The sequence below is a fragment of the Pelecanus crispus genome, chromosome 1, assembly GCF_030463565.1.
Source record: "Pelecanus crispus isolate bPelCri1 chromosome 1, bPelCri1.pri, whole genome shotgun sequence".
NCBI lineage: Eukaryota > Metazoa > Chordata > Aves > Pelecaniformes > Pelecanidae > Pelecanus > Pelecanus crispus.
Window position 1 is genome coordinate 208,600,423 of NC_134643.1, and position 23,347 is coordinate 208,623,769.

The window sequence follows — 23,347 nt, forward strand, 5'->3', positions numbered from 1 at the left end:
TCCTTCCGCCCCGCGCCATCTCCTCCACGATCTCCCCAGGGGCACTGGGGGCTTCTGTAAGGGCCATCCCCTCCCCGAAGCCATCTCTGCTCCAGGCTGAACAAGCCCAGCCCCCCGCAGTCCCTCCTCACAGGGCCAGTGCTCCAGCCCCACCGGCTCCGTGGCCTCCCCTGGATTTGATCCAGTTTACTGATGTACTGGGGAGCCCAAAGCTGGACGCAGTGCCCAGGTGTGGTCTAACAAGTACTGAGTGGAGGGGCATAACGACTCCCCTCGACCTCTGGCTCTGCCACGTTCATGCAGCCCAGGCTGCCGCCGGCCATCGTTGGTGCCAGGACTCGCTGATGGCCCATGTCCCCCTCACTGCCCACCAGGCTCCCCGGGGCCATTCCTGCAGAGCTGCTCCCGGCAGCCGGTCCCAGCAGGGGCGGCTCCTTCCCAGGGACAGGGCCCCAAAAGCACCAACAGGCCCTGACCACCCTCCCCCAGGCTCCCCCCCCGCCCATGGCCCAGGACACCATTTCAGCCCAGCCTGGAGCCACCAGTCCCTGCCCCAGCGATACCTTGGTCTCCATCTCCCCACAGCCCTGCCCGCCGGCCATGGGCCCCGCCGAGCCCGGCCCCACCCGCAGGCTGACGTCCCCGGGGCCCTGCAGCCATCCCAGAGCTGTGTCTGACCCCGGTTCCCCTCGCAGGGCCTGATCCTGATCTGCGGATCGACGTCCCTGCCCGACGTCAGCCATTCCATGGCCCATTCCTCCACCCTGTCCAGGTCCCTCAGGACGGCAGCCCTGCCCTCAAGCGCACCGACTAGTCTGCCTGTTTGGCGTCATCTGCAAACCCAGCGATGGAGCTCTCCATTGCCTCACCCCAGGCCAGGTCCCTGCGGTGCTCCCCTTGTTAGCAGCTCCCAGGTAGAGATGACCCATTAACCAGCCCCCTCCAAGCCCAACCAACCATCCTGATGGCTTTTTACCCATCTGGTTGTTCCCCATCCAGACCATAATATCCCAACCTGGACACAAGAGTGTTACGGGAGACAGCGACGTCTTCGCTAAATTCAAGGTAAATGACATTCCCTGCTCTCCCCTCATCTGCAGAGCCCGTTTAGCACCGAAGGCGATTGGGTCGGCCAGGCATGGCCGGCCCTTGGTCAATCCACGCTGACTGCTCCCAGGCATGTTCTCCAAATGTGCTCCCAACTGGTGCAGAGGGCGAGGAAAGCCACCCTCGCTGATCCCTGCGCTGAGAGCAGCAGGCAGGGATGACTACCTGGCCACGAAGCACATATGGAACTCCAGATTAACACTATACATGTTTTCTCTTGCCTGTTGGGAGTATCACACACGGTATGTTGGTGGAGATCTGTGGTTATCTGAGGTGAAGGAGTTTAGGAGACTAAAGGCAAAAGCAAGGAGGAAACCAGACTTGGTAATTCCACTTTCAAGGAACCTGTTTTTCATGGTCTGTATGCACAGAGACTTGAAGTTCATGTTATTCAAAAACACACAGCATACATTCGTGCTCTCAGTTTTGCATGTGAAAATCCAGGCTTGCACAGAAGCTTGATTTAATTCTCCTACAGCCTTGTAAGCCCCCCCCCATCTACTGGCACCCTGAAATATTTCCTAGTAGCAGCAAACGCTTCTGATAAAAACGATACAACCACCTTAGGAGACAACTCACTGAGGGGTTCCCCCCTGTTCACTTGTACTCCATCATTTCAAACCCATGAAATTACTTTGTTGGTACTTTTTCTAGAGACCACCACCATGACCCCTCTTTCCCCACCACCAAGCGTTACCGCACCGACGAGGGCCACCCGCAGCACCTGGCCCGCCGGCCCCGGCGGCAGCGTGCCCAGCGCAGGGAGCAGCGCGCCCACTCTGCCCCTCACTTTAAATACAGTCACTGGGGGACATCCTAGAAACAGTGAGGTGGAATTTTAAATTAGGTTTTTGGTTTTTTTTTTTTGTTGTTTTACCGCAATCTCTGTCTCTACATAAGCTGATACAGGCAGTAACAATTAATAAGCTTTAGAGAAATATGATTTTTTTCCTCTTTAAATTCCAGACCAGCTGTTCAGCTGCCGGCTGAATTCTACCCTAAAACCCAGGTAACCTGTTGGGTGGGTGAGGGGGGGAAGCGCACAGATCATCTGCTCTTCAGTTCGGCCTGCACAGTGCCCGCGGAGAAGGGAAGGAAAACCTCTTAGGACACGAAAACGCTGGGCTCGGCGCAGCCTGCCCGCAGGCAAGCGGCTCTGCGGCTCATTCCCCAGCTGTACCGTGTTTTTCCCCGACCCTCGTAAGCGCACGGCCTCCGAACCGGGCACCGCGCTCGGCGCCCGCGGATGGCTGCAGCCTCCCCTCCCCTCCGCCGCCTCCGCTCCACGGCCCCGGCCCAGCGGGGAGGCCGGGGCCGGGGCCGGGCCCGTTACGCTGCAGCACAGCCGAGGGGCCGAAGGGCCGCCGGGCCCCCACAGCCGGCCGCTCGCCTTCCCTGCGGCGTCTGGGAGCTCCGCGGCGCTTCCGTGCGCGGCCCCCGCTCCGGCACGGTCAGGCGCCCACGGGTGGTGCAGGGCAGGTTCCCGCCCCCCGGCCCCCCCGGCCCCCAGGCGGGACGGCCCCTGCCCGCCTCCTGCGGCGCGGCTCGGCCCGGGCCGAGGGGGGAGGCGGCGAGGGGGGGAGGCAGCGCCGGACTCAGGCGCCCGGGGCCAGCCCGGCCCTTCCGCGCCTCCCTCCGGCACTGCCCGGCCCCGGCCCCGGCGGGCCGCCCCGCGGGGCGGGGAGCAGGCGGCGGCCGGACGCGGGGAGCGGGCGCGGAGCCGCGCAGGCCCGGAGGCGGCCCCGGGCCCCCCGCTCCGAGCGGGCGCGGCGGGGCGATGGGGAGCGGCGGGGCGATGGGGAGCGGCGGGCTGCTGCCGCTGCTGCTGCTGCTGGGCGCCGCGGGGCCGCCGCTGCTGCGGGCAGCGGAGCCGGCGGAGCCCCTTAGCGCCGAGCGGAGCCTGGCGTGGGGCCCCGGGCTGGCGGCGGGGCTCGCCCTGCCCGTGCGGTACTTCTACATCCAGGCGGTCAGCGCGGCCGGACGCAACTTCTCCCGCTCCCCGCCAGGTACCGTGCATGTGCCCCTGGGCGGGCAGGGGCGCGGGGTGGAGGCCCTGCCCGGGGCTGCGGCTTCCTCGCAGGAGCTGGTCGGAGCTCCCACCCCTTCCCCTCTTCCTTCCTGCCCCCCTCCCGAGCGCTTGCCGCGCCGTCCCGCTGCCTGCCTGACCCCCGGCCCGGGCCGGCGGCGAGCGGAGCGCACGGGCAAACCCGTGTTCTGGTCCGGCCCGGGGCCTCCTTCCGCGGAGCTCGGCCTCTCACCCGGAGCCTCCTCTGAACAGTGTGTGATTTACGGCAACGAACCGGCAACCTCCAAATAAACCGGTGCTCCTGGATGTAGAGCGGTCCCGGTACCCTGCTCAGAAGTGCTAATGTAATTATCCTCAGTGCTGCACACGCACCAGTTGCTTGAAATTCCCGGCTCGGTAAGCGCGGCTCGGTTGCCGCTACCCTGCTGCTGCTCCGTTAAGGAGTGATTTTCATCTCCTGTGTACTCGGCGCAAGCACAGACCGGCCCGTGACACTTCTCCTGGGGCTGGGAATTGGGGTTTGGTCGCACAGGTCAGCAGAATGCTGCCAGTCAGCTCTTTTCTGCTGCAGGTTAATTCTCCGCGCTCTGTATTAAAGGTTTTAATTTAGAATAAAAATAACTTTTGCATCACAGATTTCATAAATGAAGATAACCCTGCGATAGCCACCCAGTGGAAATCCTGTGTTGCTAGTTTATATAGGGTAGAGCTAGTTATTTTGCTCTGTATTATTTACTATTTGTGTAGACAGCACTGAGAGGATATCTACCAAGTATGCACGGCCTCTTCGTGTCTTGTAGTTAGAAGGCTGCTGCTTGTGAAATTAAAGAACAGACATCTATTATACAGGTTATGTCTTCACTCTGACAGAACCCCAGATACTTCAGGTCTGGACTTTCTCCAGCTGCTGTTGCAACGTGGTGCTGGATTGCAGCGCAGTTTTGTAATTGCGCTGAAGAATGCAACTGCGCGCTCGCTGCCAGTGAAGTGGAGGCTGATTTCAGCCGTGCAGGGAGAGCCCTGGGTTCAAACAACAGGTTGCTAAAGGTAAAAAGGTGTGAAGTTCAATTGGATTCTCATGCTCATTTAAGTTCTCCAAGATAAACTGGTAGGACATGGAACTGTTGGAGCGGGTCCAGAGGAGGATCACAAAGATGATCCAAGGGCTGGAGCACCTCTCCTGCGAGGCCAGGCTGAGAGAGTTGGGGTTGTTCAGCCTGGAGAAGAGAAGGCTGCGAGGAGACCTTATTGCGGCCTTTCAGTACTTAGAGGGGGGCCTACAGGAAGGATGGGGGCAATCTTTTTAGCAAGGCCTGTTGTGACAGGACAAGGAGTAATGGTTTTAAACTAAAGGAGGGTAGGTTTAGACTGGATATAAGAAAGAAATTTTTTGCACTGAGGGTGGTGAAGCCCTGGAACAGGTTGCCCAGAGAGGCAGTGGAGGCCCCATCCCTGGAAACATTCAAGGTGAGGTTGGATGGGGCTCTGAGCAACCTGATCTGGTTAAAGCTGTCCCTGCTCACTGCAGGGGGGTTGGGCTAGATGACCTCTAAAGGTCCTTTCCATCCCAAAGCATTCTGTGATTCTATGGTTCTATGACATGGGCACTGAGAACCTAGTGTGGACCTCAGCGTGTTCATGTATGTTAGTATTTATATTAATAAATTCAGTGTCTTGGGAATGTTTCCAGGTCCTGATGCCGTCTGGCATGGAGTGGTCTCCATTCACACCATGACATTCTGTAGCCTCCAAACCAAGGCCATGCATGTGTGCTGCCGCCAGGGAAGAGCTGTTGGCTCGGCCTGTGCTAACTGCTGAGCCGTGCCAAGAATTATTTAGGGGAGTGCCAAGGATCCTTTAACAATTTAGCGGTACAGTTGATCATATTCCAGTGCATGAGCATGGTTTAATGTACTCATATAGACATGGGCTATAACTTTCAGTTCTCAAATGATTTTAAATGTTCAAATTCTATTTGTAAAATGTCAGTAAGAATTGCAATTAATAGTATTTATTAAGGCATTGCTTTCCAATAAAAAATAAATACATCTCAAAATATCCCTGCAGGGATAGCTAAATAAATTTGCATTGCACAAACAAGAATACTGTGATCAGAGCAGGAGAGCTGCAGTTAAGGCTCTCCATTTGTAAAATTTGTCCAAATCTATTAAATGGTGTTTTGTGTGGATTAGAATTTCAGTCAAGTAGGTCAGTACTTACTGGTATCCAATATGAAACTTACATAGGATAATTAGTAGATTTTAAATCCAGATGAGTTTTCTGAGTGTCAAGTCTAATCACCAGAATTGATGTGCACCATTGCACATCACACAGTAATTTCGACCTACAGGCTCTAACTCTTTGACCCGTCTTTTTAGGAAGATGTCAAATGATGCAGAATTCACTCTTTCCCTCACTGCTGAAAATACAGAACTTAGGTTTAACAGAAAATGCATAGATCTTTCCTTTGGATACTTGGATCACCTTACCCTTCTTTTCTGCTAGGTTTTCCCCTAGGTTTAACAACTGCCCGCCATGTCTTTATGTACGATTGACTATGACAAAGTCAGCTGTTAACTATTCTTCAGATGATCTACGTACTCTGCTAACAAATATTTTCAAGGCCTCCCAAGTATTCTTGCAGGTTTTACCAAATACTTTCAAAGAGAAGTGGCACACTTCTTCCAGCACTCATTTCAGTGTAGCTAAATAGAGTCCATCTCGGTTACGCTCACCTGCCTGCAGCACTGCAGGAGCTCCCTTCAGGTCTTCTGTTGACCACGATGCCTGGGCTGTTGTGATGGTCACGCACAACTTCCTACCATGACCTGTATTTCTTCGTTCTTGGATATAGGCCCTCACGTCCGACTCTTGTTAAAATATATGCTATTCAGAGGAGTCCATTTTGCTAAGTGAACCTGGTTTGGTCAGCAGCTTCTTTATTGACTCTGTTGATTTTGCAATTTCCATCTGCAAAAGTAGCCAGCAATTATTTCAGGAAAACAGTTGAGGAAAAAGCCCTTCTTTTTGGGTCTTTTAATTTCTCTTCTGCATACATGTCAGAAATAGGGTGACTGGGTTTTTTGCTCTTCTCTAATAATTTGCATAAATCAATACGCTGTTACCTTTTCTCTCTGACAACCCCTGCATTTCTTCACTTGTTCATCCATGCATGGAATATCACTTTTGCAAGCTACACAAGAGAAAAAAAATGCATAGAGTAGGTTTCGTCATCTGGATTTCTTAAAGTATCCCATTTTGACTGTGTCTCTATTTTAGTCTCTCTTCAGGACTGGAAAATTATTTTGTACTTAAAATGCTGTCCCAGACAGGTTTTCAGGGTAACACAGAAGTACTACTGCTGACAATTCAACAAGGACACATTTTTCTTTTGTAATTTCTTTGGACTGAGAGAAACAGAAAAACGTGAGTGAAAGTACCATGGTAACCTTCCTCCAATTTTAAAAAAAAAAATCAGCAAAAAGCTGTTATAATTAAATACTGCAGTAGTACTTACAGGCCTTGGCCCCATTATGCAATGAATGTTGTAAATCATAAACAAAAATCCTGTTGCCTCCAGTGAATAATTTGTACTTACTTTAAATATTCAATCTCCCTTTTCTTCCCCTTCCCTTTCAGTGGGGCTAGCTTTTTTCCCAGAGGGCTTTGTTATCAGGTCACTCTTCCCTTATCAAATGCTTCCTGCATTTGACCACCAAACCGCCACCAACTAAAACTAAGGTATCCTTTGGGTAGATCCGGAGCTCCTCTTATCTCTAGAGCGGTGAGTACATAACTAGCTGGGAACAAAGACCCACTTAGTTATTTCCTGTAGGATGAGGACAAGGAGATCAAATTCAGTAGTATTTGACTTGTGATTTCTCAATATTCACTCATTTTTATCATAACCGAAACCTTTGTTTTGTCTGGTGGGAAACCTCTATACCCGGTTAAAATACTGTTTTATAACACAGCTAGAAAGAGACAAAGGCATAATACCAACAGAAAACTATTTTCTCTGTGATCCTACCTCATGACATGCTCTGGATTTGAAGGCTTCTTCATCCAAATAATGCTAGGTGATAGTCATAGGGAGAGGATACTTGGCTTGTCAGCTGCTTTTAAGCAAGTTGAAAAAGGTGGTTGTGACTGGCAGTGACATTTATCATAGAATCTCAGAATGGTTTGGGTTGGAAGGGACCTTAAAGATCAGCTAGTTCCAATCCCTCTGCCATGGGCAGGGACACCTTGCACTAGACCAGGCTGCTCAAAGCCCATCCAACCTGGCCTTGAAAACTTCCACGGGTGGGGCATCCACAACTTCTCTGGGCAACCTGTTCCTCACCACCATCATAGTGAAGAATTTCTTCCTTATAGCTAATCTACCCTCTTTCAGTTTAAAGCCATTACCCCTTGTCCTATCACTACATGCCCTTGTAAAAAGTTCCTCTCCAGCTTTCTTGTAGGCCCCCTTCAGGTACTGGAAGGCTGCTATAAAGTCTCCCTGCAGCCTTCTCTTCTCCAGGCTGAACAACCCCAACTCTCTCAGCCTGTCCTCGTAGGAGAGGTGCTCCAGCCCTCGGATCATCTTCATGGCCCTCTTCTAGACCCGCTCCAACAGGTCCACATCCTTCTTATGTTGGGGGCCCCAGAGCTGAACACAGTACTGCAGGTGGGATCTCACAAGAGCGGAGTAGAGGGGCAGAATCACCTCCTTCGACCTGCTGGCCACAATTCTTTTGATGCAGCCCAGGATACGGCTGGCTTTCTGGGCTGCAAGCACACATTGCCAGGTCACGTTGAGCTTCTCGTCAACCAACATCCCCAAGTCCTTCTCCTCAGGGCTGCTCTCAGTCCATTCTCTGCCCAGCCTGTATCTGCGCTTGGGATTGCCCCGACCCAGGTGCAGGACCTTGCACTTGGCCTTGTTGAACTTCATGAAGTTTGCACGGGCCCAACTCTCAAGCCTGTCAAGGACCCTCTGGATGACATCCCTTCCCTCCAGCGTGTTGACTGCACCACACAGGTCGGTGTCATCGGCAAACTTGCTGAGGGTGTGCTCAATCCCAGTGTCCATGTCACCAACAAAGGTGTTGAGCAGCAGCGGTCCCAATACCGACCCCTGGGGAAAGCCAGTTGTCACTGGTCTCCACTTGGACATTGAGCTGTTGACCACAACTCTTTGAGTGTAACCATCCAGCCAATTTCTTATCCACTGAGTGGTCCATGCAACAAGTCCATGTCTCCACTTTAGAAACAAGGATGTCGTGTGGGACAGTGTCAAATGCTTTGCACAAGTCCAGGTAGATGACATCAGTTGTTCTTCCCTTATCCACCAATGCTGTAACCCCATTGTAGAAGGCCACCAAATTTGTCAGGCACAATTTACCCTTAGTGAAGCCATGTTGGCTGTCACCAATCATCTCGGTATTTTCCATGTACCTTAGCATAGTTTCCAGGAGGATCTGCTCCAGGATCTTGCTGTGCAAAGACTGACTGGCCTGTAGTTCCCTGGGTCTTCCTTTTTTCCCTTTTTAAAAATGGGATTATGTTTTCCCCTTTCCACTCAGTGGGAACTTCACTGGACTGCCACAATTTCTCAAATATGACGGATAGTGGCTTAGCAACTTCATCTGCCAGTGCCCTCAGGATGCATCTCATCAGGTCCCATGGATTTGTGCACCTTCAGGTTCCTTAGATGGTCTTGAATGTGATTCTCCTACAGTGGGCGGTTCCTCATTCTCCCAGTCCCTGCCTTTGCCTTCTGTGACTTGGATGGTGTGGCTTGAGCACTTTCTGGTGAAGACTGAGGCAAAAAAGTCATTGAGTACGTCAGCCTTCTCCACATCCCGGGTAACCACATCTCCCATTTCCTTCTGGAGAGGGCCCACATTTTCCCCAGTCTTCCTTTTATCACCAAAGTACCAATAGAAGCTTTTCTTGTTGCCCTTGATGTGCCTGGCCAGATTTAATTCTATCACGGCTTTAGCTTTCCTAAGCTGATCCCTGGCTGCTTGGACATATTCTCTGTATTCCTCCCAGGCTATCTGTCCTTGCTTCCACTCTCTGTAAGCTTCCTTTTTGTGTTTGAGTTTGTCCAGGAGCTCCTTGTTCATCCATGCAGGCCTCCTGGCATTTTTGCCTGACTTCCTCTTTGTTGGGATGCATTGCTCCTGAGCTTGGAGGAGGCAATTCTTGAATATTAACCAGCTTTCTTGGGCCCCTCTTCCCTCCAGGGCTTTATCCCATGGTACTCTACTAAGCAGATCCCTTAAGAGGCCAGAATCTGCTCTCCTGAAGTCCAGGGTCATGAGCTTGCTGTGCACCCTCCTCGGTGCCCTAAGGATCTTGAACTCCACCATTTCATGGTCACTGCAGCCAATGCTGCCCTTGAGCTTCACATTCCCCACCAGCTCCTCCTTGTTGGTGAGAAAAAGGTCCAGCATAGCACCTCTCCTTGTTGGCTGCTCTATCACTTGGAGAAGGAAGTTATCAACCGTGCATCTGAGGAACCTCCCGGATTGCTTATGCCCTGCTGTGTTGTCCCTCCAACAGATATCAGGGTGGCTGAAGTCCCCCATGAGGACCAAGCCTTGTGAAGGTGAGGCAGCTCCTATCTGTCTATAGAGGGCCTCATCTGCTGGTCGGGTGGCCTTTAGCAGACCCCGACTATAATGTCACCTGTCCCTGCCCTCACTTTAATCCTGACCCATGAGCTCTCGGTCAGCTCCTCATCCATCCCCATGCAGAGCTCCATGCACTCCATCTGATCATTGACATTGAGGGCAACACCCCCTCCTCATCGCCCCTGCCTGTCCTTCCTAAAGAGCCTGTGTCCTTCCATTCCAACACTCCAGTCATAGGAGCCATCCCACCACATCTCCATGATGCCATTAAGATCATAGCCCTTGCAGGTGTGCGCACGTCTGTAATTCCTCTTGTTTGTTCCCCATGCTATGTGTATTTGCATAGAGGCATTTAAGTTGGGCCCTCGATGAAGCTGACGTACTGGCTGGAGTGGCTGGAATTCCTCTGGGCTGCTTTTCAGGTGCTCTCCTGCTGCCCTGTAATCCTTCTCCAGGCTCTGGGCATCTATTGCTGGCACTGGCATCAAACTGGTAGGAGTGGGATGTATTGAGGTTCCCTTCCCCCCACAACTTTAGAGGCAGAGATGTCCATTCCTCTGGGAGAGTCATTCATGGAATCTGTTGCCAAATTCAAAATGGGGTGGGGAGGACTCTTGCATTAAGACCTCTGGCAGTATTTAGCTGAATGAGGAACAGAAATTGTTACTCATCTTTGGAGAAATGTGTCTTTCCTCTTATTTGGACTACAGCTCCACGCTGTCCTCATGCATAATACCATTCATGAGGAAACCATGTCCCTGATACTTTCTTCTCAAGCCTTTCAAAAGACTTACTATAGTCTTAGTGTTTGTGCTGGCACTAGAGTCAGAGTCTTCAGAGTCTCTGAAGTCTCTGAAGCCTCTTCACTCTGGTGGAGTGAAAAGCAGATACTTTGGTCATAAAAATATGGATCACACAAGAGTAAATTAATAAAATTCTGTCCCAGCTGGTTTAGACCTGGGCATGTTGTCCTTCTCATTTAATAAAACTGTTCCCAAGTCTTAACCACAGGGGCTCAAGCATTTGCAGTGTCATCCTAGTTGGCATTTATTTATTCTCTCTGTAGTCCAGATCCAAGAGAAGTCTCATTCCATCAGAATCATTGCGAAGAACGAAAATTAAAATAGTCTTTCCCTGTTGCCTTCTCAGCTGCCTGATACTCAAGTGTTGCCTCTCCTAGCTCAAGAATAGTCCATCCCTACCAGCAGGAAATCGAACGAAGATGGCAGGAGGCCGGTAGAGATGAACAGGGAGCTTCTGACTAAATACAGACAGAAGAAGGAAGCATACAGGAAGTGGAAGCAGGGGCAGATGACCCTGGAGGAATATAGACATGCTGTCTGATTGTGCAGGGATAGAGTTAGGAAAGCCAAAGCTGATTGGAGTTGAATCTGGTGAGGGATGTGAAGGGCAACAAGAAAGGATTCTACAAGTACATCAACAGCAACAGGAGTCTAGGGAAAATGTGAGCCTGCTGCTGAATGGGGCAGGGAACCTGGTGACAAATGACACAGAAAATGTCAAGGTACTGAAATGCCTTCTTTGCCTTAGTCTTTACTGGTAAGACCAGCCTTCAGGAATCCCAGGCCCCTGAGACCACAGGGAAAGACTGGCACAAGGAAGACAAGTAAGTACTCTTGGTGGAGGAGGATTGGGTTAGGGAACACTTAAAGATCTGGACATACCTAAGTCTCTGGTGCCTGATGGCATGTACCCATGAGCACTCAGGGAGCTGGCTGACATCATTGCAAGGCCACTTTTGATCATCTTTGAAAGATCACGGCAAATGGGACAGGTTCCTGAAGACTGGAAGAAGTCACATGAAATTCAGTCTGAACACAAGAAAACTTTTTTTTTACTGTGAAGGTGGTCAAACACTGGAGCGGATTACCCAGAGAGATTGTGGAGTCTCCATTTGTGGAGGTTTTCAAAACTCAACAGGACACAGTCCTGGACAGCCTGCTCTGGCTGGCCTGAGCAATGGGGGTTGGAGTAGATGATCTCGAGGTCACTTCCAAACACAACAGTTCTGTGATTCTTGTTATTCTGTGTTTCTCCATTACGTTTCTATTATCAGGTGTTGCATGGTACAACATAATCTTGCACAGAGCAAAGAAGAGCTGAAGGATATATTTAGAAAAGACCTTACTACTCTCTGAATAGTTCTGGGTATCTGACTCGTGGTCAGTTTTGAAACTGGCTACAGAATTCATGCTAGCGCAAGGAGAAAATGTGGGGAACTAAAATTCATTGTTTTTCAGAACTTCCTTTGATGCCTATAATTCTTGTGTTACCAGACAGAAGTTTTTTAAACAAACATCTCTGTAATATGTAATCACATTTTGGAAAAAGAACTGCCTTAGGATGCTTTTGATGCAACAAATACCAGAATGTTTGTGTCGTGGTTTAGCCCCAGCCAGCAACTAAGCACCACGCAGCCGCTCGCTCACTCCCCCTGCCCCAGTGGGATGGGGGAGAGAATCAGAGGAGTAAGAGTGAGAAACACTCCTGGGTTGAGATAAGAACAGTTTAATAATAGAAATAAAGTAAAATGGTAATGATGATGATGATACTACTACTACTACTAATAATAATAATAATAATATACAAAGCAAGTGATGCACAATGCAATTGCTCACCACCCGCCGACCGATACCCAGACAGTTCCCGAGCAGCAATTGCTGCTCCCCGGCCAACCCCCCCCCCCAGTTTATATACTGAGCATGACGTCATATGGTATGGAATAGCCCTTTGGTCAGTTTGGATCAACTATTCTGGCTGTGCCCCCTCCCAGCTTCTTGTGCACCTGGCAGAGCATGGGAAGCTGAAAAGTCCTTGAGTAGCATAAGCAGTACTCAGCAACAACTAAAAACATCAGTGTGTTATCAACATTCTTCTCCTACTAAATCCAAAACACAGCACTATGCCTGCTACTAGGAAGAAAATTAACTCTATCCCAGCCGAAACCAGGACAATGCTTAAATGAGGATTAAGCAGTCATGGAAAACCTTCACTGAAGGCTATTGAAATTATGTGTATACAAGTTGTGATTTTTCAAGTCCTTTTGTTGGAGATTTCTAGAAGGGGAAGACAGTAATTTGAAAATTATTCCTCTGTAATTTCTTTGTTCTTACTATCTTGCACATCTTTGCCAGTGATAGTGAGGTGCAAGATACTGAGCGGACCTTTGGTTTAAAGGTCAATTTATGGCCTATGATAATACAACCATTCTTACATTATCATTTTATTTCTACTTAGAATCATAGAATCATTTAGGTTGGAAAAGACCTTGAAGATCAAGTCCAACCATAAACCTAATACTGCCAAGTCCACCACTAAACACTTTAAGGGTAGAGTAATAATTAATTTCATGTTTCCTGGCTTGGTGGCTAGGTTATTTTTTAATGAAGGTAAGACTAGGAATCACTAAGGTTGGAAAGGACCTCTGAGATCATCAGTCCAACCATCAACCCAACACCACCATGCCTACTAAACCATGTCCCAAAGCGCCACATCTACCCATTTTTTGAACACCTCCAGGGATGGCAACTCCACCACCTCTCTGGGCAACCTGTTCCAATGAATACTTTATGCTATCTTGAAAGGTAATCAGTAGCTAGATGTCAAAAATATATGAAGGGGGCAAAACTATACTTCTGCCTCTTCTCTGATGATGACTCAGCTTGCATATACACCAAAACAAGTTGAGGAGCTCCCAAATTGCAAGCCAATCTGAATTGATTCTACTCACATAGATCCAAGCTGTAGAGATCCCAAGCTGTGACAGTCTTAGATCTAAACCAATATACCATCCATAGAAATTGTTCTGGAGTTTAGGTCTGTTAGCATTGCTTGAGCTACACTTGTACTTGCCCAAGAAAATGTCACACTGCATAACTGTACTGCTAATGTGTCTTCAGCCTACCACCTAAGCAAGCAGGGAGGTGTCCACTCATTGTTCCTCTGAAAAGGAAGTACCATGTATCTGGAGCAACCTCAACATTCCTCTGCTTCTCAGGAGTCAGAAGTGCACGTCTGGAAATCATTCTGGGCTGATACTTAATAAAATGAGGGCTTCTTGTGATAGATCTGCTAGCTATTGACAACAATATTCTGCATTCCTTAGTTGGTGGGAGTGCTGCTTGCCACACTGGCATTCCAAGAAGGAAGGAATGCTTGCTTCATTTTATTTCTTCAATATGTTGTCCAATGAAGATATTCTGACTTGCTTCTTGGTATTTTTAGCTAGCATGGACTTTGAATAGTAAGAAAACTGAGGGATGATTACATATAAAGACGTTTTATATTCTTACATTGGAACACAAAGCAGAAGAGGGGGTGTGTTCAGCCATGAGAGATTCTTCTGCTCACAGACACTGACCATATGCTTATTGAGGGATTGATGCTGACAACAGTATCTGGAAGAACCTGAGTTACTCAGGGTAACTGTTCTCTCTGTGAAGAGGCCTGACATATCAGGAAATACACGTCTGAAATCATAAGGATTCTGCCTTATTTAATCTGGAGGCTCTTGCAGAGCAGTTGACTTGAATCCAATTTCAAGATCCAGTGCTCTAAGGAAGACATGATTGATCGTGAAATGACTGTTGTACTTAACCACATCAGTGTATTTATTTGTGATGCAAAGTATGTTAAAATATGGATTGTATAGACTTAACTGTAACAGCTCAATTATTTAGTGCTGTTGGGACACATTTGAATTTTAGTAACATCTTGATTTTACCTGGATTTTTTCAGTTTCATTTCTTTCTGTGTACTACTTTGTGGTAACATTCATTACATTTGTTTGGTTTGCAATGCTTAGACTGTAACATTTTGTGAATAATCTGTCCCCCTCTTTTTTGAAGAGTAAAGTTGACGATGGCCATTAGTGACAGAAATAAGGGAATATAACAGATTTATGTTTATGCATACTCGTGCTCTCCACAAAATATTCTGTGCCCAGTTAAAAAGTCACAGTGCATTAATGATGAAATATGGGTGATCTTTAAGCACAGGACAGACAGATGTCCAGGAAACATCTCTACTATCATTCTCTTTTTCCTGCTTTTGAGTAGCTGGGACTTTAAATTTGCAAGACAGTGAGCTGCAGCCCAAAGGTGAACAATTTGTTTCTGACTCCTGCATGCTGCAACTACCTTTCCACAAGCTGGCAAGTATTCTTTTCTCCTGTTATTTTAACTTGGTTTCCTATCTTTCTTACTCTAGAGGCAATGATTGTTCCTCAGAGCACTAACTTGAAAACTTAGTATTAAACCTATCCTTTGCTTCAAAATACTGTTAGCCTTTCCTTCTATCTTGTAATCATTATTTAAGTTTTTATCTCCATCTACAGGTTTTCCATTTATTAGGTATGTGATGATCAAGAAAATGTGGTAGGATGATATTCCATCACTGGAAATTAATTTTACCAACTTGGTATAATAAAAAAATTTCTAGTGCAAAGTTAAATTAAATTCTGTGGACTTAATCCAGTAGAGTTTGCTCTCACCTTTATTTCATATATGTGATTCTAATAGCTTTAAGTGCTTTTATCTGTTTTTTATTTTCCTCTTTTCAGGAAGAACACAGTTTAAAGTGGTAATTAAAGCACTTTCTCCAAAAGAAGTCACCAGAATTTACACCCCTCGCCCTTTGGACAGAAATGATGGCACATTTCTTATGCGGTATCGGATGTATGGGAGTGTCAGAAAAGGGTTAAAAATTGAGATACTTTATGGTGATCAGCATGTAGCTCAATCTCCTTATATTTTGAAAGGTAAGGGTTTTTCTTTGATTTAATGTAATGTATGATGGTAGGTACAGAAATGCTATGGACTAATTTACTGCTAGAGGAAGAGGTGGGCAATTAGAGGTTTGTTTGCCCTTGTTCATGTAGTCTCCTCACAAACGTTCTCCTTATACAGAGAAATAAGCAGTGACAATCTCTATACATTGCCAAGTTACAGGACCTAGATGCATAAGCGTGTAGATTATGGCCTCTGATGTTAAGGTGATGTGTCTGGACATCTCTTCCCTCTTGCGTAAGGAAATGGCTCTCTTCAGATTTGGTAGGGAATAAGAGAGCAATGCTTGTATTTTTACTGTTTTCAAGCAGGTATTCACTTAAATATTGTTTATTTTTATCTAAAGTAGAAAATATTACCTGCAAAAGCAAGGAGTTTGTGTTGTTCCCAACACTTCATAATTCAAATGTCTGTGATTTCTAAAATGTGTGATCCTTCATAACAACAAAGACAATATTTCTTTAACCAGACAATATTTAACTTTCTTTCCATTAGCCCAGTTTAATTCAGTGCAGGTCTATACTGTGGAAGAACTATTTAAAAGCAGGGAAAACAAAGCAAATTATTCTTTCATTCCAGATCTGCTTCAACTTCCTTCTCTTGCTCTCAAATGGACAGCTGTTTAGCAAAGAAAAAGATAAGATAAAGTTACTTCTCTGGAGAGTCTTGTTCCAGTTCACAACTACTTCTTCTAACCAGAATTTGGTCATGGTTTTTTTTTAATAACATTTCCTAAATACAAACTTAGAAATGTCTTCAAACTGAAATGAAACTGTCCTGAGTCCTCAAGGTAGTAGTACGCCTTGTTTTTGCTGGTGCACATTTGGCAGCAGCCATGAAACTATGACACAGGACAGAACCTGTTTTGATTAGAATTCCATGAAATAAGGGCTTTTTTCTCATACTCTGCGAGGCTTTTGCTTATACCTAAGCTCTCTGCTTCAAAAGGACAGAAAGAATAGTTGATTATACCTTATGCCAGAGGTAAAGACTGCTGTATCAAAGTTCTGAATTAGGCTAAAACTGAAACTGTAGTACCTGAGCTTTGGTAGTTATGGACAGTTAGAACAATTCTGAATACCCTATGTGGTTGGCAGGTAGCACGATAATGGAGCTTCATTTTGCAGATGAATTTTACCCTGATAACAAAAAATCTAGTATTTTGATTTCTGAAAGGAGAAGAATGTTGCTGTTGTCTCAGTTACACTGCTAAAACCCAGAAATGTTATAGGGAGGATGATTTCCCAGGAAAACTTTAAAAAACTTGGAATAAAAAATGTCAAGCCACTGTAACGTCTACATTTATATGCCCGTGTGTTTGGGGAATTATGATTAACGTAGAATCACAAATAGAGACTCTCAGTGCTTTCTTTTCTGCAGGACCAGTTTATCATGAATATTGTGACTGTCCTGAAGAAGACCCCGAGATCTGGCAGAACGTTATGTCTTGTCCATCCGAAGAACCTCAGATTACAAAGGACTTCATTTCTTTTCCCACCATTGACCTTCAGCGAATGCTTAAGGAAATCCCGACAAAGTTCAGTCAAACAAGAGGTGCTATTGTTCATTACACTATTCTCAATAATCACATCTACCGTCGCTCCTTAGGGAAGTATACAGACTTCAAAATGTTCTCCGATGAAATGTTCCTGTCACTGGCAAGAAAGGTATCAGTTTCGATCATTTAAGACTATTAAGTCATGTTCTAATTTGGGAATGCTGCATTTGTTGTTGTATCTTCAGATTTAGAATTCCTGAAGTAAGATTTGACTTTTTTCAAGATGACAGTGTATCTTAGGGATAATGTGTGGGGGCTGAGCTTTGACAGTAATGAAATTGCTAGGAAAGCTGCAGGGGCTAAGGCCTGACTCTGCTAGCCTTTTCCTGGCCTCTGTGAGTGTTCCTTTCACGCTTGCTTGCGGGGCAGAAACTTGAAATTCATACCTTAAGCTCAGCTAAATCTATTAACTATCTAGTAGGTTTATTGATTCTGAGGAATTGAGTTTATTGAACTGAGGAATATACGTAAGGGTGACAAACAGCTTCCATCTTTGTGTTCTTATCCTTTCTTGGGTATACATTTAGGTTCGTCTTCCTGATGTGGAGTTTTATCTTAATGTTGGAGATTGGCCAGTTGAGTATCGGAAAGCTAATGATACACCTGGTCCTATACCTGTCATTTCATGGTGTGGCTCTGTGGATTCAAGAGATATAGTCCTTCCAACGTATGATGTAACTCACTCGACTCTTGAAACCCTGCGTGGAGTCACAAATGATCTCCTTTCTATTCAAGGAAATACAGGTAAATTAGAGATCATGGATTTAAAAAAAGAATTTGTAAATTCCATCAAAGCAGCAAGTTGCATTCAAATAATGTGTTAAAGTCTTCAGTTCACAAGTGCCTTAGGAGGTCTGTTAATACAAGTAGGTTAGTCTTTACAGATTGTAAACACTTTCAACAGTGCTACTAAGCAGGTGTTTAATATGGATTTAGAGCCAAAATTTAAGAAGTCCAGTTCACAATAATGGTGAATTTTAACTTAAAGGTATCCAGAAGATAGCTACTGTGACCTGTCAGAAGAAAAGCAGGTATCATTAAATGGCCTTTCTCCTCAGTGAAGGACTTTAATGTGTTCCTTCTAATCAAATAGTAATCCTTTTCCTGACAGTGATGTGGCCCAGGATTCTGTTTATATAAAAATGAATTTGAATCCTGAGAGAAGTAAACTAGTACTATGCTGCAGCCTCTTTCAAAAAAGAAAATATTGTCTGTATTAAAAAAATACCTCAGAGTGGGATCTTCTGAATTGTTTTTCTAGCTTTGAAGGGTCAGTTTTACTGATAGCTGTCTTCCTCCCCGCCAGGAAATTCATGAATACTTAGGGATCAGACAAATGGCATGAACAATACCTAAGGAGTAAAACTTGAATGAGGAGGTATTTCTTTTTATTTGATTAGTTCACAGTTTCCCTTTTATTAGTTTTTAAATTAAATATTTTAATTAAATTATCAGTTTGAAGCACTCTGTGTTTACTGATTTAGTACAGCTGCTTTCCCAATTAGGAGGTGATAAGAGCCTACTCCACTTTAGTAGGTCCTTTAAGGAAATTTCCAGCAGAAGGATGAGGAAGGGTGTATTTAATGTTTTTAAAAGAAGGCAGTAAGCAGAGATGAAGTCTTTCACGCTCTTGCTAAGTATCTTGAGGACACACTGTAGCCATTTTTTTTTTTCATTTTTAAGTCATCATTAAGTGATTCCTCAAAGACCTACCTAAATTGCTGGGTAACAGAAGTGGATTTTACTAAAGAAATTTTGGTTATTGTGGCAGGCTTTATGGATGGAGAATTTCTTTAATTATGAGTATTTTACTTACATAATTTGATTATAATCCCTTACGTAGCTTTCAAGACATTTCAGGTTATTTCAATATAAAAGTGTTGAGTGGAAAAACAATTCTCTGATTTTCTTTTTATAAGTGGCTGTTTCTCATCTGAAAATTCAAGCCAGAACTGGGAGTCTAAAACCTGTGATTAGTAAGTGATTATGGATTCACTATGAGAAATCATGCCTGTTTTACCATGTCTCTGAGTGTAATGCCACTGTCATAGCAAGTTCTTTATTTGCACTAAACATATCATGAACATTTCATTACTGTTTGCTTTTACCTCATCACTCAATGCTTGTAGGCCCGTTCTGGGAAAACAAAACTGAGCGAGCTTTATTTAGAGGTCGAGACAGCCGAGAAGAACGTCTCCATCTTGTCAAGTTATCCAAGGAAAATCCAGAACTACTAGATGCTGGAATAACAGGATATTTCTTCTTCAGAGAAAAAGAAAAAGAGCTGGGAAAGGTTCAGCTGATGGGCTTCTTTGACTTCTTTAAGGTAGCAAGCAAATTACAGTCTTGGATTAATTTTGCTGACAAGTTCTTACGAACTGAAAAGACAAGGCTTACTTTTGCTAATTCCATTCTGTAAACAAAACAATTATGCTACACTGGGAACAGTGGTCCATGGGGTGCTAGACAGACCACCTGTAATCAAAGTCATAGTGCGACACACTTCTAAAGAAAGCCACTATACTTTTTTTGTGGAGTCCCTTAGAGTTCTTGGAGATTTGGGGTTTTTTTAAATTTGATTTCTCACCATCAGGGTTTCTTTTATTTGGGGTAAATATGAAAACAATGGACACAACTTGCGTCCATTGCAAGTACATTATGGATGTCAGAAAGAGTCCTTGTAGTAACAAGTTAGAAAAATAGATGGGTGTTTTTGTTGCACTTTAACACACAAATTACACTGCAACAGCAGTATAAAAAGTAAAGGGGACAGAGTCCTCTAAAAAGCAATTATAATATATGGCAATTGAAGTTCTTTTCCAGAGATTAATATATCAGAAATGCTGTAACAGCCAAGAGCATCTGCCAGAGCAGTACATTCATGGTTACTTTTAGGATAATGTTTCAGATCGTTCTCAATAATAATACAATTTTAAGTCAGAATAAATTTACTTTTTTTCAATTTAAGTATAGATTAGTTTTATTTCCTTCCCAGCTCTACCCCTTGCTCTATCCCAGGACACTTTAATAGAATACTCATCAGGCAGTTCATGTGACACAAAGGTTCTTGACTGTCAGTCTTTGGTTGAAAACAAATCCTTTTTCCATTATGTTATCCAGAACACCATGAAACTACACCTGCTTAACACGAAAACAGGTTTGAAGATGAGAATAAATAAACACAATTACATCTTGCCTGTGAAAATACTCTTTTATACAGTCAGTGTTCCTATTCCAATTCAAAACGTTTCACTTTTTTTTTCCTCTATCTGCATATTGTAGTACAAATACCAAGTGAACGTAGACGGGACCGTAGCAGCTTACAGGTTTCCATACCTCTTGCTGGGTGACAGCCTAGTATTGAAGCAAGATTCGCAGTACTATGAACACTTTTATACTGGATTAAAACCTTGGAAACATTATGTTCCAGTTAAGAGAAACTTAGAGGACTTGCTAGAGAAAATAAAATGGGCTAAGGTAAGTTCCATTACTAATTCAAGGTCAAAGTGATAAACAAACGTGAACAATTTAATACTCTCTTATTGTTTTTATTTCCACATACATATTTTGCATGAACTCTATTGAGATCCTGGGATAAAGGAAGTACATTTTGTTGTTAGTATAAAATGGGAAGTCCTTAATTCAAGTAACCATCTCTATTCAGGCAAATACTTAAGAATTCGTTTTAGGTATGTGCTGAAGTGTTTCATGAGTCAGAGCCTTAGTATACTGACTAATGCTGGTAATTTTCAAATAAACAAAAAAAATACTACTTAATTAATTCTATCGGGTTTTTTAGGTCCTGACTAGAACAGAAGTCATTGCACATTCTGTTTGAATGTACAAAAAATTGCTGCTCTGTAATATGCTCAGAATGAGGGGATGGCATTCTGTAACCAAACAAACTGATATAATCATGTGATTGAAAACACCATTTGTGCTTTAAGTTTAGCTATTAGGTTAAAAAGCATAGGAAAAGTTTCTGTTCTGAGAGTACTGCAGTTCTTCATAAAGAATCAGATGAGAATACTAAAAGCTTTGAAATATAGACCTAACAAACTTGAGAGTAAGTACATGAATTCAAGCAGAGTTATTTTAAAAAGGAAGACATTAAATTGCATTGCATAGGAGAGGACAACAGCTGTGGCTTTGTCTTCTGTAAAACTAAGTATGTCTGGGAGATGTCAGGCTTGATTTCTGAAGAGGCTTTTGGCTTGGAGAAAACTGTACAGCAGTAATCAACTGAGTTTTCAAAATTGTACAATTATCCATGAAAGTTGTTATTGATAGCCCTAAGGTACCAGTTGTGACTATAAAAGCAATCCAGTATTTTTAAAAAATCTGCAATTCAAAGTGTGCCTTTGCAGTCTACCAGTAATTGCTGGTAAAGCTACAGATTTGAATAGCCCTTTTAATAAAAGTTCTAATGCCAGCCAGGCTTTGAGTAACTCACTGATTGCTCTATTATTCATTTGTTTCGTCTCAATTTTCCAGGAAAATGATGAAGAAGCAAGAAAAATTGCTAAAGAAGGACAATTAATGGCACGAGAATTACTTCAGCCTCGCAGGCTTTACTGCTACTATTATAAAGTGCTCCAGGTTAGTACAATAGATCACTTTATTACTTTCCCCCAGCTGCTACTGCTACCGATGCTACAAATTTCATATTCAGTCCTTACTTATATCAATAGCAGACATGGTTCATATTATTCACAGGAGATCAGTGTGAAGAGCTTTGCTAAAACTTGCTTCATCATTAAAGAGGCAACCTGACTTAATAATTGTTTTACAGAATCAGGGATATTTTTTTTTTTTTGCCCCCCTCCCCAGTCAGACCCATTTTCAGTGTCGCTTGGTATGTGGTTTCTAATAGAAGAAGATAGGATAGGAGATAATCTGTACACAACTTACTTCCTTTTTCCTTTCATACTTACCCCTCATGAGCTACTCTGCTGTATTACAAAACAATGAATACACAGAAAAGAAATTCCAGAAGTATGGCTGGTAGAGTGGTAAGGGGTGAAGCAGGCCAAATAGTCATTGCTTCCCTAGGAAATGCAAATCTCTGGTGAAAGAAGTTTCTGTCCCCCAAAAGTACTAATTTCTTTTTCCTGTTTTGCTGTGCAGTTAGATCTCAGCTTCAGCAGCCAGAGGCTGACACAAAGTTTGGAACTGTTCAGTGTAAAAAAATGACAAGTGTTATCTGCATAAAGTGGTTAGAGGCACAAATAATGACAATATTCAAATTGCCATTAATAATAGGACAGGGGAAAACATTAAAGGAGGCTTTCAGAGGCAATGTAGCCTATTAGTAGGTGTACTACCTGTAAACAGGTTGTAAACAATGACATAAGGAGCCTGGATAAAGGCAAGCTTCTGAGTGGAAGGGAGGAGGAAAATTCTGTTTCATGCATTATACGTCGGTGCTTATAGCATTCTTAAATGTTGTTTACATATTTCAGAAATATGCCAAACGCCAAGCCAGCAAACCTGAAATACGGGATGGAATGGAACTTGTACCTCAGCCTGATGACAGAGACTCAGTATGCAGTTGCCACAGGAAAAAACCTCCAAGGGAAGATCTATAACTGTACCGGATGGAGAAAATCACCCACTTACAATGCAAGAATTTAAATAGGAATTAAGCTGTGAAATCTAAAACACTTATGCACTAGCAAACATTCTTAGTTATGTATTCTTCTTGTATTTACATATCCTTTTTCACACTGACTCTGATCTACAACGTTGGTTCCCACAAGTTTTGTCTCCATGACCACCACCAGACAGATACTGAGCCTGTAATGGGGAGCGTCTAGGGGATTTGTTTGATGTACTGCATCATCAGGAAGAAGAGTGCAGTGCTGCTCGTGTTCCAGCTGGGACCTAGTTACCAAAGTTTTATGAGGAACCAGTCATCCACAAAAGATACTCCATGAGTCAGTGCAAGTTATTCTAAAGGAGCATTTGCAACATACTAAAACAGTGTTATGATTTCTTCATAAAGTTTACCTCAGTGTTAAGATTGTTTCTTGTATACAAAACAGTTTTCTAACTAGACAAAGAAAATGAGTATTTGAGATTTACAGATACCAAATCTGGTGTTGCTTTGGGATTATTTTGTGGTCTATGACAGATAACAGAATAGAGTACATGATACAATATTTATCAATTTCAGAGGAAAATGGAGAGGAGGGGGAGAGATCAGAATAATATTTTTATAAGC

At 44.5% G+C, this 23,347-nt stretch overlaps 1 protein-coding gene across 1 annotated transcript; it reads left to right on the forward strand.

Moving 5' to 3' along the window:
* Positions 1–2,902: 2,902 nt before the first annotated feature.
* POGLUT3 (protein O-glucosyltransferase 3) lies at positions 2,903–22,712 on the forward strand. Its single transcript, XM_075722447.1, has 8 exons — positions 2,903–3,113; positions 15,341–15,538; positions 16,947–17,233; positions 17,652–17,868; positions 19,254–19,450; positions 20,407–20,601; positions 21,619–21,723; positions 22,587–22,712. The coding sequence occupies exons 1-8, from the start codon at positions 2,903–2,905 to the stop codon at positions 22,710–22,712; spliced, it is 1,536 nt and encodes a 511-aa protein (XP_075578562.1).
* The last annotated feature ends 635 nt before the right edge of the window (positions 22,713–23,347 follow it).

Excerpts from the sequence above, each read along its gene's own strand:
- POGLUT3 (XM_075722447.1), top strand. The coding sequence starts at position 2,903 with ATGGGGAGCGGCGGGCTGCTGCCGCTGCTGCTGCTGCTGGGCGCCGCG. Across the intron at positions 19,451-20,406 it reads GCTTCTTTGACTTCTTTAAG|TACAAATACCAAGTGAACGT; the intron begins GTAGCAAGCAAA and ends TGCATATTGTAG. Across the intron at positions 20,602-21,618 it reads AGAAAATAAAATGGGCTAAG|GAAAATGATGAAGAAGCAAG; the intron begins GTAAGTTCCATT and ends TCAATTTTCCAG.